This window comes from Pelophylax lessonae (genome assembly GCF_965119305.1).
Source record: "Pelophylax lessonae genome assembly, chromosome: 8".
Taxonomy (NCBI): domain Eukaryota; kingdom Metazoa; phylum Chordata; class Amphibia; order Anura; family Ranidae; genus Pelophylax; species Pelophylax lessonae.
In genome coordinates this window covers 139,046,473-139,063,764 of record NC_138775.1, presented here as the reverse complement: position 1 = coordinate 139,063,764, position 17,292 = coordinate 139,046,473, and the positions used below count along the sequence as shown (strand labels likewise).

The window sequence follows — 17,292 nt, the reverse complement described above, 5'->3', positions numbered from 1 at the left end:
CCCGCACTGCTAAAGTGCAGGGAAATGTGAATTTTATCTCTCGATTTGCAAATAAAGCATTTAAAACTGAGAGCATTAAATCCTATCTCCTGAGTTCTGCTGTGATCCCTATCGCACTCGGAGGGCAGTTAAAGTGGAAGGAGTGGAGTTAATAGGCTGCTGATCCATGCGAGTATGACTCCTTGGAGTCTATCCTTGAGGTGAGCTGCTAATTTGGCACTAGTCACCAGAAGCACATGTGTGGAGTGTGGAGCACTGTGGCACTTTAATTACTGAATACAGATGAAGATTGAGAGCATTTTGAATTGATTTTTGGTTATTTATTCACTGAGCTTTTGTGTTTTTTACTATTGAATATTCACCTGATCACCTACACTGGGACTTTTTTGCACTTTATCGCACCTATTATCTGCATTGATTTGCTTTTAATAGTTTAATATTGTTTATTTATAATATGCACAATTATTATTTGTTTGATTAATTTTCACTTGGCGCAGCAATATTTATGTAATTTTATTTAATGGTGTTTTGTGTATTGCACTGATTGCGTGCGGCCTTGTGCGTTTATTTATTCACTGCATTTGCTCAGATATATGGTTTTGCGCTGATTATAATACCTATTATTATAAAATTTTTATCGTACGTCAACACAACGTCCGATTTTCGTTTAATTAGTACAGTTTTCGTCTGAAAAAAATCATAAGACTAGGCATGCTCAGAAACAAAAGAACACATGCAAAACAATTCAACACATGACATCACTTCTGAAGTTGAATTCTGTCGTACAGGAATTTTCGTATGAAAGTAACCTCTTCATTTTCGACATGAGACTAGCATGCAACAAAAAACGGACGACAGATCGTTCAATAATCTGATCGTGTGTACGAGGCTTTATAGTTTTTTTTTTTTTTTTTTGGGAGGGGGTCATTTTTTTTTATAGTTTCTGGTTTTATATATGGGTACTTTATTCATTTATTTTTTAAGGGGTCACCAGCAGCGGTGTGAAGTTGTTGGAGACATGGGAAAAGCTGCCTTTTGCAGTGAAGCACTGTATATCATCATGGTGCATTTTAGTGCTCTAAAGCACTTCAGTGTTTTTTGCACCAAAACACCACATTCCCCATACATGTTTTTTTTTTAACTATTTCAAAAACTAGAAGCAAATTTTAGCAAATGCAAAACCCCTTGGCTGAAGTTTACCAATCCTTTAATAGGGTTTACTATGTCCTTTAAATCACAAAGTTTTTGTTTAGGAGCAGCTTCTTTTATGCTAATTATTTTTTTAACAGAGATTAAATCTAACTTGAGTGTTATATGGGTAATCAGTGTGGCTTAGCACCAGTGGCGGCTGGTGTTCCATGGGCCGGGGGGGCGTCAGACGGATCACGCTATACCGCTATACCCCCCGGACCACACCAGCCCGCACACCATACCCCCTCCCCCAGGTCGCTGGCTCACTCACCATGTGGAGGGCAGGCAGGCAGCAACAGCGGTGGTGGCTTCCCTTCAATCTCCTGCATTTTCTCCCTCCTCCTCCTTGGCCAATGGCATGGCTTCTCCTTTCGGCCAATCTGGAAACAGGTCCCAGGACCTGCTTCCTGATTGGCCAGGAGGAGGATCCGTGTGACAATAGCGAATATTCATTTGCTATTGTCACACAACTGGGTGTGCCCCGAGCCCACCCTTTTTTGAAACCCATCACGTGCTTAAAAAAAAAAACCCCATTGGAATCCATGCATGGATGGGGGGGGCGGCCCCCCTGTGCCCCCAATGGATGGGCTGCCACTGCTTGGAACAGATCTACAGTGCCTTGAAAAAATATTCATACCCCTTGAAATTTCCCATATTTTGTCATGTTACAACTAAAAACGTAAATGTATTTTATTGGCACATAATTGTAAAGTGGAAGGAAAATTATACATTTTCCTTCAAACATTCAAAAAGGTTTACAAATAAATATTTGAAAAGTGTGGCGGGCACTTGTATTCAGCCCTCTTTACTCTGGTACCCCTAACTAAAATCTTGTGGAACCAAATGCCTTCAGAAGTCACCTAATTAGTAAATAGAGTCCACCTATGTGTAATTTATTCTCCATATAAATACAGCTGTTCTGTGAAGCTCTCAGGTTTGTTAGAGAACCTTAGTGAACAAAAAGCATCATAAAGGCCAAGGAAAACACCAGACAGATCAGGGATAAAGTTGTGGAGAAGTTTTAAAGCAGGGTTAGGTTATAAAAAAAATATCCCAAGCTTTGAACATCTCACTGAGCACTGTTCAATCCATCATCCGAAAAATGGAAAGAGTATGGCACAACTGCAAACCAACCAAGGCATAGCCGTCCACCTAAACTGACAAGCTGGGCAAGGAGAGCATTAATCAGAAAAGTAGCCAAGAGGCCCATGATAACTCATGAAATCCATACACAGGACAACTATTAGTCGTGCACTCCACAAATCTGGCATTTATAAAAGAGTGGCAAAAAGAAAGCCATTGTTAAAAGAAAGTTATAAGAAGTCCCGTTTGCAGTTTGCGAGAAACCATGTGGGGGAAACAGCAAACATGTGGAAGAAGGTACTCTGGTCAGATGAGACCAAAATTGAACTTTTTGGGTCTAAAAGCAAAATGTTATGTATGGCGGAAAACTAACACCCTGAACACACCATCCCTAACATGAAACATAGTGGTGGCAGCATCATGTTGTGGGGATGCTTTTCTTCAGCCGGAACAGAGAAGCTGGTCAGATTTGATGGGAAGATGAATGGAGCCAAATACAGGGCAATCTCAGAAGAAAACCTGTCAGTCTGGAAAAGACTTTAGATTGGTGCGAAGGTTCGCCTTCCAGCAGGACAATGACCCTCAACATACAGCCAGAACTTCAATTGAATGGTTTACATCCAAGCATATTCATGAGTTAGAATGGCCCAACCAAAGCCTAGAACTAAATCCAATTGAGAATCTGTGCCAAGACTTGCTAAACTTACAAAAACTGCTGTTCACAGACACTCTCCATCTAATCTGACAGAGCTTGAGCTATTTTGCAAAGAAGAATGGCGGAATACAAATCCACGCCCCACTTTTCAGATATTTATTTGTAAAATATTTAAAAAACTATTTATCATTTTCCTTCCACTTCACAATTATGTGCCACTTTGTGTTGGTCTATCACATAAAATCCTAATAAAATACATTGACATTTTTGGTTGTAACATGACAAAATGTGGAAAATTTCAAGGGGTATGAATACTTTTTCAAGGCAATTTATTGCATCAATATTCTGTGAAATAGATGGTTCAGCAAATGTCTCAATTCCTGTAGACCCCAGTGGGGTATAATGCAGTCTACCTCTGAAAGAAGAGCAATATCTTTGATGTAGTATTTTTAGCATTGAGGGACGAAGTATAGGGGTCAACAGTCAGTGAGAAGGATGTACCTCTTACTTTTTGGGATCATGCTTCTTAACCACCAGTGCCATTTTGAATGGTTGTTTCAGCAAACTAGGAAAGACATTCTGTGTGGTGTGTCTGCCAAGTTTGGTGTAGCCTTTGTAGATGTTATGTAGCCAGGGATGCTCTTTACGTGCTGAAAGTCAGGCACACTCCTCAAATCTGTACTATACATTTTAATAATCCTGTTTGTGACAGATGTGACAGAGCTTCTATCACAAGGGAATCATAGTATAATTCCCTAGTAGTACAAAAGGGTTTGCACTGTCAGACCTCCATAATATAACCCTTGAAAGCCATGCTGGTAGGTTAATTGGCTCAAGTGAGTACGTCCTGGGTGGCTGTCTCACCTCCTAAGCACTTGAATCCCTAGGGAGAAAAGCATTTGAGAAATACAGATTCAATTAAATGTTAATGTGCAGAGATATGCAAGATACCTCAGAAAATGATCACCATATTTTTAAAAAATGTCAGGACATGAAAAAAACCATATAATTATATGGTATACAAAAGGTATTTTATCCCATAGATTGGCTGCAGTGCTTATTAAAGGGAAAGTTTCCATAAGCTGGTTTGGGAGAACTCAATAATTAGATTGACTTCTCTGGAGAGGAAATGGCCATAGATTGATCAAAATGTAGCCGTTCCCTGCTGATCCACCTATGGCAAGTATCTATTTTTCAAAAGAAGAAGTGTAAATTAAAATCGTTATTTAGAACCATGGGATGTAAGAATGATAACCAGTGATTCCACCACACCTCTTTTCTATTTAATAATAAAACTTAGTCATCACTTCCCTTGGATCTAGGCATTTCAACCATTACTATAAATTTAAGGTCACTATCCCAATGTCCCTATTTGGCAAAATGTATTGAAACAGGGAGATTGCATTGTCTGTAAGAGATTGAGCAGCAATGTTGGACAATTCTAAATTTAAATTTTCTGTCTGGTTTCACCAACTTAGATGGGATTACAGGGGCATAGAATTACATATGTACAGTATATCACAAATAAAGAATGGCAAGTAAAATGCTTTTTAATACAAAAACACCTCATTTGTAATGTGTGAACACTCCCCTTAATTAGAACACTGAATACATGCTAAACATGGATAAGAGTCACACTTCTCTACACTACCTTAAAAGGTACTTTTTGAAACTTTTCCTTCTGAAAGTCAGCTCTAATTAGCCAATCCCTTAAGTTAAGATTGAATCTGAATGCCTGACCAGGTAAATGTTTGAATTCTGGGATTTTAGGATAAGGCTCCTTTAGTAATGGCAAATGTTTTTTAACTACCCCTTCAGAGAAAAGCTATGTGTGTTAAACCACATGGCAAAAGGTACCCATTTAGGTCTGACCTCCCTACAAGTAGTCTCTTCTATTACCTTCTGTAACCTTTGCACTTCTTGATCAATAAAAGCTCTGAGGTAGCCTCTCTGAAGAAAATGTTCTTTCATCATTCTGTGCTGAGCTCTCTTTTTGGGGTTTCTGTGAGAATACAATGTACCATCAATAACTGATTTCTCACAATGAATCCAAGAAAAGGTGGTGGATGATATCTGGTGTATAACAATAACCATTGATTGATATCTGTAGGTTTGGTGTACAAGTCTGTACATGATAATCAATTCCCTGACCTGTACACCAAAGTGTCCAAAAATGGAATTGTCTCTTATGGAAATGTAACACAAATTGAATTGCTGAATCAAAACTATTGAATTGAGTATGGACCTGTAACAGGGATCCAATGTTGCCCTGCCATAACTAGAGTTGGGTGAATGGTTAAGCCCAAGCATGGATTTGGCCTGAACGGGGCATTTGACCATTTGTGCAGCCCGCTGAATGATCACAATGCACTGTGCTGTCGCACAATGCATTGGAAGCCCTGATTGTCTGAAGCAATGAAAGCTTTGCCCAATCAGGGCAGAGCACCACCAGAGCCATGATTGGAGAAAGTAATGATTACTCTATCCAATCAGGGCTCATTGCTCTTAGTCCCGCCCCACACTATAAAAATATTCTTCCCATAGCAGTCATTTGCAGTGTGATATTGGTGAATAGGGAGATAGAACAGGGCTCTGTTCAGTGCTGCTAGCGAGTTAGCGTGCTATAGTGTGCTATTGTGCTTCTATTTTCAGTGTAGAATATCAGTTTAGTGTGAACCTAGGGATAGTTCGGTGTGAGTGTAGTGTGACTATTCATTTTTACTTTAGTGTGAATCTAGTGATGGTTCAGTGTGAGTGTAGTGTGGCCATTCATTTTGACTAATGTCAGTTTAATTTGTCAGGATAGGTTCCTGCTGTATATATCAGTGCATTACTGCACATTTAACACAATATATATCAGTGCATTACTGCATGTTTAATGCAGTATATATATACCCGTGTGTTACTGTACGTTTATGGCAGTATATTTGAGTGTGTTACTGCATGTTTACCGCAGTATATTTGAGTGCCTTACTGCATGTTTAACGCACTATATATCAGTGCACTACTGCACATTTAACGCAGCATATATCAGTGCGTTTCTGCACGTTTAACGCAGTAATTTTGAGTGCATTACTGCACGTTTAACGCAGTATATATCAGTGCATTACTGCAAGTTAAAACACAGCATATATCAGTACCTTACCGTAAGTTTAACGCAGTATATTTGAGTGTGTCACTGCACGTTTAACGCAGTATATTGCAGTGCTTCAGTGGAGTGTGTCTGTGTAGGGAGTACTCATTGTTAAGTGCACCAAACACCACTTCCCATTGATTAAAGATTGATTTCCACATCTTTATTACATTTTATTGATAAACGCCCCCCATTATGTCTGAGAGGAATACATTCCCATGGCACTGTGAGGGGGGCCAGCCAAAAATAAAAAAGTAAAAAGTATTCAAACCCCTTGAAATTTTCCACATTTTGTCATGTTACAACCAAAAACATAAATGTATTTTATTGGAATTTTATGTGATAGACCAACACAAAGTGCCACATAATTGTGAAGTTGAAAGAGAATGATAATGGTTTTCAAATGTTTTTACCAATAAATATCTGAAAAGTGTGGCGTGCATTTGTTTTCAGCCCCCCTGAGTCAATACTTTGTAGAACCACTTTTGGCTGCAATTACAGCTGCAAGTCTTTTTGGCTATGTCTCTACCAGTTTTGCACATCCAGAGAGTGAAATTATTGCCCAATTTTCTTTGCAAAATAGCTCAAGCTCTGTCAGATTGGATAGAGAGCGTCTGAACAGCAATTTTCAAGTACTACCACAGATTCTCAATTGGATTAGGGTCTGGACATTGACTGGGCTATTCTAACACATGGATATGTTTTGTTCTAAACCATCCAGTTGTAGCTCTGGCTGTATGTTTAGGGTCGTTGTCCTGCTAGAAGGTGAACCTCCACCCCAGTCTTATGTCTTTTGCAGACTCTAACAAGTTTTCTTCTGAGATGACCCTGTATTTGGCTCTGTCCCATCAACTCTGACCCATGCCATCTATCCCATCAACTATGACCAGCTTCCCTGTCCCTGCTGAAGTTCAGGGTGTGATGTGCAGTGTTAGTTTTCCGCCACACATAGCATTTTGTGTTTAGGCCAAAAAGTTCAATTTTGATCTCATCTGACCAGAGCACCTTCTTCCACATGTTTTCTCTGCTTCCCACATGGCTTCTCACAAACTGCAAATGGGACTTCTTACGGCTTTCTTTCAACAATGGTTTTCTTCTTGCCACTCTTACATTAAGGCCAGATTTGTGGAGTGCACGACTAATAGTTGTCCTGTGGACAGGTTCTCCTGCCTGAGCTGTGGTTCTCTGCAGGTCCTCAAAATTTACAATGGGCCTCTTGGCTGCTTCTCTGAATATGCTCTCCTAGCCCAGCCTGTCAGTTAAGGGGGATGGGCATGTCTTGGTAGGTTTGCAGTTGTACCATACTCTTTTTTTCCATTTTCAGATGATGGGTTGAACATTGCTCCATGAGATGTTCAAAGCTTGTGATATTTTTTTATAACCTAACCTTGCTTTAAAACTTCTCCACTGACCTGTCTGGTGTGTTCCTTGGCCTTCATGATGCTGTTTGTTTATTAAGGTTCTCTAATAAACCTCTGAGGGCTTCACAGAACAGCTGTATTTATGCTGAAATTAAATTACACACAGGTGAACTCTATTTACCAATTGGGTGATTTCTGAAGGCAATTGGTTCCACTAGATTTTATTTAGGGGTATCAGATTAAAGGGGGCTGAATACAAATTTACACCACACTTTTCAGATATTTATTTGTAAAAAAGTTTGAAAACCATTTATAATTTTACTTCCACTTTACAGTTATGCATCACTTTGTGTTAGTCTATCACATAAAATCCCAATAAAATATATTTACATTTTTGGTTGTAACATGACAAAAATGTGGAAAATCTCAAGGGATATTAATACTTTATGTATATGTATGTGTCCACAGGCAAAGGTTGACATGGTCCATCCTGAAGCAGGGCATAATTTCCTCTGTTTAGTGATGTTGCCCGTGCCATCCAGCCACAGTATGCAGAGGAGGTGGTGGACTGGCTTACCAAACCATCATTATCCTCCTCATCCTCCATCACCCAAGCCGAGACTATTGCACAGTCCATTGCAGCTTCCAGAGTGGCTTATTCTGCCTCCTTGTCCACAGCTACTCCTGCTATAGCCCCAGCATTAGGCATGGAGAAGTCAGCTGAGTTTTTTTGAACACAGCATCAGCCACTTACACCTTGACAATGCACATTCATAACTTGATTCAGATCTTGGTTCTGAGGTTGAGGAAGGTAGAAACATGAGACTACATAGAGGGAACACTGGTAAACAACAAATTGGCAATCATGTTCCCCCATCCGCAGCGTATTGCCAAGTTGTCTCCAGTGATAATGAGGATGGAGGGGATAATGACGATGAGGTCACTGAAGTGACTTTGGTGCCGGATAGAGCAGAGGAGAAAAGTGAGGGTGAGGCACAACCCCAAAGAGGCAGCCATAATGGAAGAGTAGAAAGCAGCCACCCAATTCCACCAGATTGGGGAGCGGTTGTCTCCTGGCCCACTTCCTACAGCTCAGCTGTTTGGGCCTTTTTAAGCACATGTGCAGCCAATCGCACTGTTGCAATTTGCAAACTTTGCCTCAAGCACATCAAGCGTGGCAAAAACATGGGTACCACATCCTTGACAAGGCATTTAACCTCCCACCACCCAGTCCATTAGCAAGAGCACCAGAAATCCACACAAAAGGGACGTAATTCTGCTCCTCCTCATTCCTCACCTTTCCGGTCTACCCCCTCTTTACCTGATGACCTCTCAGCAGCCTCCACTGACAGGGATAATTTTATAGCGCAGGGTGTCCCAGGTCCTTGCAGCATGTCTGCCAGTAGCACACCACCAGCTGTAGACTGCTGGTAGACCTGCTGCAGCAAAAAAAAAAAAAAAATACAGTTACTGCCACCCACATTCCAAGCGTCTAAATTCAAGCTTTTCAAAGCTGCTGGCTCTACAACTCCTGCCTTTCCATCAGGTGGATTCTGCCCCCTTCCGTGAATTTGCAGAATGTGCTACCACAATTTGCAGGTTTTCATTCGCTATTTCTTTTCATGTAAGACTATTCCAGCTCTGTACCATCATGTGGAAGGTAATGTTGTGGCATCGTTGGGTAAGGCTTCACGTTATTTCTGACACATGGTCAGGGACGATATATTTAGTTCACAGCACACTGGATAACTTGAGAGTCTGTTATTTAACCCCTGAACTCCTGGAGGAAAAAGATCAGAATACAGATCTGCATATAAAGCGTTTGTGGCCTGTCCATTAATTTGGGGGCCCACGCTCTGCGGTAAGCAGCCATTTTGTACCATTCCTCACGGGTGCTTCTTCCTGCTTCACCATCCTTTGGGAATTCCTGCTTTGAACACCAGCCTTTTGCTCATTGTCCAATCTGGGACTCATAGTCTGAACTTTATAATTTCTATTGGACTTTTATTTGATGCACGGTTTTGGATGCACTATATTTGGTAATTCATGTCATTTGTTTCACGTATCATTATTATTTGTATTTTTCACTAATTTTTGATTAGCGCTACACGATTGGTATATATATTGTTTTTGGATTTCTATAGATCCAGTGTTTAGCAGCTTTATTATCATTTTTTGATGTTTACTCACATTTAGTGCAGGTCTTTCTTGATTTTTATTATTGCTCCAGCAGGCTCTATACATGGTACAGATGTGCCACATCACAGGCAGACTAAGGGGACCTGAAGGCACTACAGTATATTGAAAGGAATTTTTCATTTTTATTGTTATTTCTTATTTTGATGCTTTCACTTTAAGCATCAGTGTAAGCAGTGGAATAACATCCTTATAGGATGTCTCCAACTTACAATCCAACCTCAATGCACTGTTTAATTAGGGCGACTATGCCAAATGAGGTTTAATGTTGATAAACATAAAGTTATGCACTTGGAGGCTAAGAATATGCATGCAGGGTGTACAACTGGGAGAATCCGTGGTGGAGAAAGATCTGGTTGTTCTGGTAGATCCTTAGCTTAATAATAGCATGCAATGCCAAGCTGCAGTTTCCAAAGTCCTTTCTTGTATTAGGGAAGGTATGGACTCAAGAGCGAGAGATATAATTTTGCCCCTGTACAAATTAGTAAGACCTCACCTGGAATATGCAGTTCAGTTTTGGGCACCGGTTCTCAAAAAGGATATCGGGCTAAAGTGCAGAGAAGGGCAACCAAACTGATAAGAGGCATGGAAGAGCTCAGCTATGAGGAAAGATTAGAGGAACTGAATTTGTTCTCTCTTAAGAAAAGGCGATTAAGGGGGGGATATGATCAAATACATAAGTGGTTCATATAGTGATCTTGATGGTGAGTTATTCACTTTAGGGTCATCACAGAGGACAAGGGGGCACTCTTTACGTCTAGAGGAAAAGAGATTTAATCTCCAATTTCTTCATGAAAATGTGGAATAGACTCCCTCTAGATGTGGTTCTGGTCAGCTCCGTAGATTGCTTTAAAAAAAAGGCCTGGATTCTTTCTTAAATAAACAAATATAACTGGGTGCTCACATTTGTAGGTAAAGTTAATCAAGGGAATATCCGATTGCCTCTCGAGGGATCAGAAAGGAATTGTTTCGCCTGCTGGAGCAAATTGGATAATGCTTTGCTGGGGTTTTTCGCCTTCTTCTCAACTGTGGGTATAGGATTGTGTGCAGTTTAATGGGTTGTATGGTTGTTTGTTTTTTGTTTATTGGTTGAATTAGATGTCTTTTTTCAACCTAACTATATAACCATTGTATGTCAAATTACTTGCATATAAGCCTTCAAAATGGGCACTTTTGATTTTTCCATTTTGGGTCCCTTAGACTTCAATGGTGTTCGCTTTTCGGTTTTGAACTTTTGCAATGTTCTAAGTTCTGCCGCGAACCAAACGGGGAGTCGTTCGGCCAATCTCCAGGCATAACACAAAAACTTCATTGTAGCGCCACCACACACCTCAGTGCATGGAAAACAGCACATCGATATAAGTGAGCTAGGTCTTAGATTGGTTCATAAATGCTCCTGCAAAGGATAGAGCTACATTAGACATCCTCATCATGTCTCTACATTGCTAATAAAACACACCTCCAATTGCAAAGTAATTGCTATTCAAAATCACAAGGGACAATTCTCCAAACAGCAATAAATGTGATTGCATAAACTGTCCACTTTTTTTTTTTATTAAAACCAGTGCTGGTCGTACACCTTTCTGGTGATAAATGGATGTGTACAAGCTGGTCACATCCCATGTCACCAGCAGTGTGTCATGAGCACACATTCGCTTCTGCAAATATTTACTAGTGTCCTTGATGTAGGATCAAATCTCTTGAACAAGAGAAGCAAGTAACTTACCCTTGCTGTGGGCACAAAAACAGAACCATGTCCCAAGACTATGTATAGGGTTTCTTGGAAGATGTACTTTTGGCATGTATTTTTGGCAATATGTACAGCAGTGGAGTCTGTGGGTGATTAACCAACATACTGTATGTATAATCATTGAGATCTTTAGAGATAATCCCGGCCCATACTGTCCTCTGTAATAATCCTTGATCTTAAATCCTCAAGGAAGATCATTCAGTAATTTCTTATACAACAACAAATCCATTAATTGTCTCAATATCTCTTTGTTATTGTCTTTGACATATATATCAAAATCATATACAGTAGGCTATTGGGAAGTAAAATAGATCTTCATCAAAAAACTTTCTTTTTCTTTTCATCTTTTTGTATCAGTGGGACAGGAAAAGAGGAGAATCCCTCCATCAGGGGTACTGACTTAAAAAAAGGACTTTTATTCAGAGGATAAGAAAAGGTTAGACCATTTGCAGGGGTTTTGTTGCAGTCCCTGTCCCATTTGAGAGGATTTACATATTATGTTACAGGGACAGAAGGTTGGGGGAAATCAAAACACAATAAAAACATGGCAGAGGCTCTAACCCTTCCTCTGTATGAAAAACAAAAACTATCCTCAAGTCTACATAAAGCTAAAAGTTTATTTTTAAATTTTGAATAATGTAGGGGAGGGTCCCAGCCGTTTTTTTTTTTTTTTGTGTCTGTGTCGCACTGGGGAAATTTCTCTTTAAATCCTGTCCCAGAGAGGGTAGAGGATATCTCCCAAACAGAGGTGAATTTCCCTCTTAAGCCCTGTACAGAAGGGCAGAATGTCAGGAGACATGTGCCGGTTCAAAAAAACGCGTGTGTCTGTCGGACATGCATGCTGGAAAATCAGCAGCCGGCCGTCTCCTGATCAGCCAATGGCAGAGAGAGCAGGTCGGAGTGTTTTGGCGAGGGGGCCATCCCCCTGTCACAACAACAGCTCAGTGGGGAGTTGGCTGAACTAACCTCGCATGGTTAGTACAGTGCCTCCGACTGGAGCTGTCAGGTTTTTTCATGCAACCTGCTGAATTGCATAATAAAAAACTGTAGTATGTACCTGGCTTTAGAAAGTTCTCTCCAGAACACGTGTCGCCATCTCCCTTTCTGTGGACAACTCTAAAGTTTTGCATTTCTCCTCTCTTTTTTCTCAATGACAATGGTCATTGTTTTGCCTAGAGAAGCACTTTAAGTTTAAACATGTACAATTATTTCTAAGACGATAGGTTCTGCATTATATATTAATCACATATACAAGAATATTTACACACACTGGATTTTTTTTACCCGCCTGCCACCTGCCCACAGTACTTATACTGTGGACGGATTGCAGCTACAGGCTACCTTTACAGGTTTTCAGGCGTGTATGCATGTGCCCCCCCCCCCCCCCCGCTGTGATTGGCTAGAGAACAAGTCTGTCAGCAGGTTTCAGCCAATGATTATGGCCGTGAACTTGCTAATCTGCTATAGCCAATCACAGCACAGCCCTGTGTCTTGTTTGTAAACACAGACACAGGATCTGGCCTGTTCCTCTCTCCTTGAGCCCTTTTCATTCAGGGAGAGAAAAAAGCCCGGTTCTGTGTGAGAAAAACCAGCACCTATACACTTGCGACACTTGTTAGTTGCATTTAGCACTTTAATTACCTTGTCACCGCTATCATTTGTACAGTGTATGATATGTATAACTAATGCCTGTATTAGTGTCACTAGCAATGTCAGCTAGCATCAGAGTCAGTTAGCATCTCTCCCAGCCAGTGTTAGTTAGCACTAGATTGCCCGCAACACTATTATATTCACACTCACACTACTGTATAAGTCTCTGATTGCCGCCATTATTACTATAGTGCTTGTACAGATCAGTATACTAATCACAATCAGCTCCAAAAAATGTGGTGAATGAACCACCTTTCTCCTGCGCTCAGAGTAATAAGGCTTCCCCAACTGCTTTTCCGACTGGACTCTATAAATGGCGTCTCGGATGGCTTAGGTCTTGCGGCCCTAAAGGACTGGGGCAGTCCAACAATACTGCAAACAAAAAACAAGAAAAAGGGTGCACCAACCTAGCGCATTATCCTCAATATAGGCTTAATTAGTTGAAACATAAAAATGGCTACTCACAAACGTAGGTGAAAATCAATCACATCAAACTCATGCACTTGAGTATCAGAAGTAGTCCATACAGATGTCCATAGTCTCATTAGGATGACGGCTGACGCGTTTCGAGGCATAAGCCTCTTCCTCAGAATTACTCCTGACCATTGTGCACGTCTGATCTGCAACTACAGGAAATGTTTGGTTGAAGTTATTGCTGCCAAAGGAGATTCAACAAGTTATTAAATCCAAGGGTTCACATACTTTTTCCACCTGCATTGTGAATGTTTACATGGTGTGTTTAATAAAAACATGGCAACATTTCATTCTTTGTGAGTTATTAGTTTAAGCAGACTGTGATTGTCTATTGTTGTGACTTAGATGATGATCAGATCACATTTTATGACCAATTTGTGCTGAAACCCATATCATTCCATAGGGTTCACATACTTTTTCTTGCAGCTGTATTTGATACGAGGCATGGTGAGTATTTTGCAGATCTCATTTGTTTTCCCAATTTTTGGGAAAATGAAAATGTATTTTATTTTTACTTTTTATTTTCTTCTTTAAACCTTACGACAAAAAAATGAGATCTGCAAAATGCTCACCATGCCTCTTATCAAATATCTTGTAGTGTCTACTTTCCAAAAATGGGTAATTTTGGGGCGTTGGTGGTACTGTCCTGGCATTTTCGGGGCCCCACAACTGTGATAGGAAGCAGGAAATGGAATGCACAGGTTATGCCTTTTTGAATCCTGAAATTGCTCATTCGATTTTTGGCCCCTTTACACGGCCAGGCTCCAAAAAATGTTTGTACTGTCCTGGCATTGTATCGCCTAAAGAAATGTGATAGGCAGTCAAAAGCAGAGCTGCAAAAATTCCAGTATAGACACCATAACTTTTACACAAACCAATTAATATACACTTATTGGGTATTTTTTTTTCTACCAAAGATATGTAGCAGAATATATTTTGGCCTAAGGCTCCATTCACATTTGTGTGACTTTTCATGCGACTTTGAACTCCAAATTAACTCCATATGTTTCCAAATGAGTTCTGTTCATATCGGCGCTAAAATAAAAAAAATAAAAAACACAGGGCCTGGTATGGATAGGGGGACCCCACCCTATTTTTTTTTATTCATTTTCATTGCTGGCATTCTTTTGTTTACATTCAGCTGTCAGTGGGGAAACCCGCTGACAGCTGATGAGGTTGTTAAGTACACGGTAGCCGGCTTCCCGGCCTGCTCCCAACCAATCAGCTTATCTTCACACAGAAATTGGATTAGTCAATCAATTATTGACCGATTCTAATTAAAATCGTTCCGAAAATTTGGAATTCGTTAGGAAATTTAAAAAAAAAATGCACATGTCTAGCGACTTTGTAGAGCACAAACAAAATAACATTGATCAAAGCCAAAGTCGTAACAAAGTTGCATTCATCCAAAGTCTCATCAAAGTCGCATAAAGTCACACTTGAAGATTTTTAGGTCGCATAAGTGTGAGTGGACTCTAAATGTTCTATATTTTTTCATTTATATAATGAAAATGAAAAAAAACTGGGGTGATCAAATATCACTAAAAGGAAGCTCTATTTGTGTGAAAAAAATATATATAAATTTAATTTGCATACAGTGTTGCCTGGCTTAGCAATTGCCAAATAAAATAGCGCAGAGCTGAATAGCAAAAAATGGTCTGGTTATGAAGGGGGTAAAACCTTCTGGTGGTCAAGTGGTTTAAAAGTGAATTAATTGCACTTTCATATTAAAAACACTATGTTTTTCTTCACAGAAACTGCATCAGATGAATTTTTCAAGAGATTTCCAGTTGTGGATGTTGTCGGATCTGCTCAGTGCTACCAGTCGGGTGGTTTGATAACCCCGGACAACTCCACTTTACAGGATAACTCCCCCATCATACCCCCAAAGCCAAACAACAAGATTAAAGTCTCCAAGACCAATACACACCCTCTAGCAGGGAATGCATTTCAAGTTCGGGACCCAAATCATCATGACATTCGAAGACAAGTTTATGCCAACAAGAGACAGTACAGCATTGAAAAGCTCCCTGAATTATTCAGCCATCAAGGTCATTATAACAGCACAACCCGCCACTTCCCAAGCAACAGCAAGACGGAGGTCACTGTTTGAGGACTACTGTTATATATATCCTATCAATATAAAATGAAAAACGTGGATGGCACAGCTGCATTTTTTTTGTGCTCTCAGTTTTGGTTGTGTTAGAATTTTTTGACTGGAAAACAGCACAAAAGCACTAAAAACACGAAATAAATGTCAGTAGAGGGAAAAAGCATTCCCATACATAAAAAGCAGAAGAGCAAAGAGAACATGAAGAAGTGTAAACTAAGAATTGCAAAGTCATAATTATGGAAATACTCAAAACAGACAGTGGAACACAGCATCTTGCTTTCTTTCCTAACCACCTGACCTGTACTGTTATGAAAAGATATTTCTCCAAGATTTGGAAATTAATTCCATTTGAATTGGTTTGACATGTTTTTGTTATAGTTAAATAGTACTACATTTGGGTGAGCCTAAGCTGACCAGGAAAAAGCAGAAAGTAAATTGACAGCATCCATTGTGGATCAATAAAGACACTAAAAATGAGAAATTTGCAAGAATGTTGTTACATTTAAATAGAATATCAAATACCTATTATATATCATATATTGCATTCCTAAAATACATACTTTTGCAGGTACACTGCCAAATTTTAGCCAACCATACAATCTTCCATGTGTCAATAATTGCCTTAGTAGCTACATTTGAAAATCTTAAATCTTTTGTACAGTTAACCCCCCCAGCCTTGCACTCATAAGTCCTTGCTCCTGCCAGATTCATGCTGTGTGATCCATGGGGAGCAGCACAGCCGCCACTTCAACCTCTCCTATCCCTCACCTTCTCACCTTTTCAGTGCATGTGTAGAAAAATCTTTTGAAAGGCCAACTGTTGTAGGAAATTTGTGGTGGCAGATATCTGCCTCCCCACAGGCAACACATTGTATATCTGGTAGAAGTGTGCACAGGTGTTTATAAGATTTTGAGAAAGAACTAGGAGAAGGGAGATTCTTTAGGTATACCTATACTTTTGTATATTTTCTTCTTATTCTTTAAAGTGCATTTCCACGTTTGCAGGAAAATTGGGATAATACCTACTTTATTTTTGTTACAAATTCCTATTCATATAGCATAACTTTAACAAAAAAAATAATAAATTGCAGCTTTTCTTTTTATATGCTCTACTGTAAGGAGAAATCTCTTTGGGAGGGGACTGGACAGCTGCGTTTGCCATAATTATACCTGTCTGTACTATGCAGGTAGATCTTCACTATCAGTTGTAACTAGATTTGGACACTGTGGGGGAGATTTATTAAAACTGGAGCACTCAGAATCTGGTGCAGCTGTGCATGGCAGCCAATCAGCTTCTAAATTTAGCTTTTTCAATTAAGCTTTTACAATAAAACCTGGAATCTGATTGGTTTCTATGCAGAGCTGCACCAGATTTTGTACGCTCCTGCTTTAGTAAATCGACCCCAATCTGTCCTAACAAAGTGTTAAAGGTGTATAGGAGGGATCGGAGGCTGGGCTACTTGTATTATATGGTAATTAAGACAGGCTCACACTGACACTGTATAAAAAACTTGCAGTGTGCCATGACACCTTCTCTTGAGAAACATCTAAAGCACCGTACACACGAGTCGATATTCGGCCGGGAAATTTCGTCCGACGACCGATCTGCCGATTTTCAGCTTGTTAGTATGATGCTTCCGACAACCGACTCCGACTTTTTGGCCGAAAAAATCCTGGTGTGCAGGCT

At 39.9% G+C, this 17,292-nt stretch overlaps 1 protein-coding gene across 1 annotated transcript in view; it reads left to right on the top strand.

Moving 5' to 3' along the window:
- The window catches only part of SHISA8 (shisa family member 8), a 171,150-nt gene extending 155,159 nt beyond the window's left edge, over positions 1 to 15,991 (top strand). Inside the window, exon 4 of the mRNA XM_082265112.1 lies at positions 15,248 to 15,991. Coding sequence (XP_082121238.1) covers positions 15,248 to 15,606 — 359 coding nt within the window. The 3' untranslated portion in view covers positions 15,607 to 15,991. The remainder of the gene's footprint in view (positions 1 to 15,247) is intronic.
- Positions 15,992 to 17,292: the final 1,301 nt, after the last annotated feature.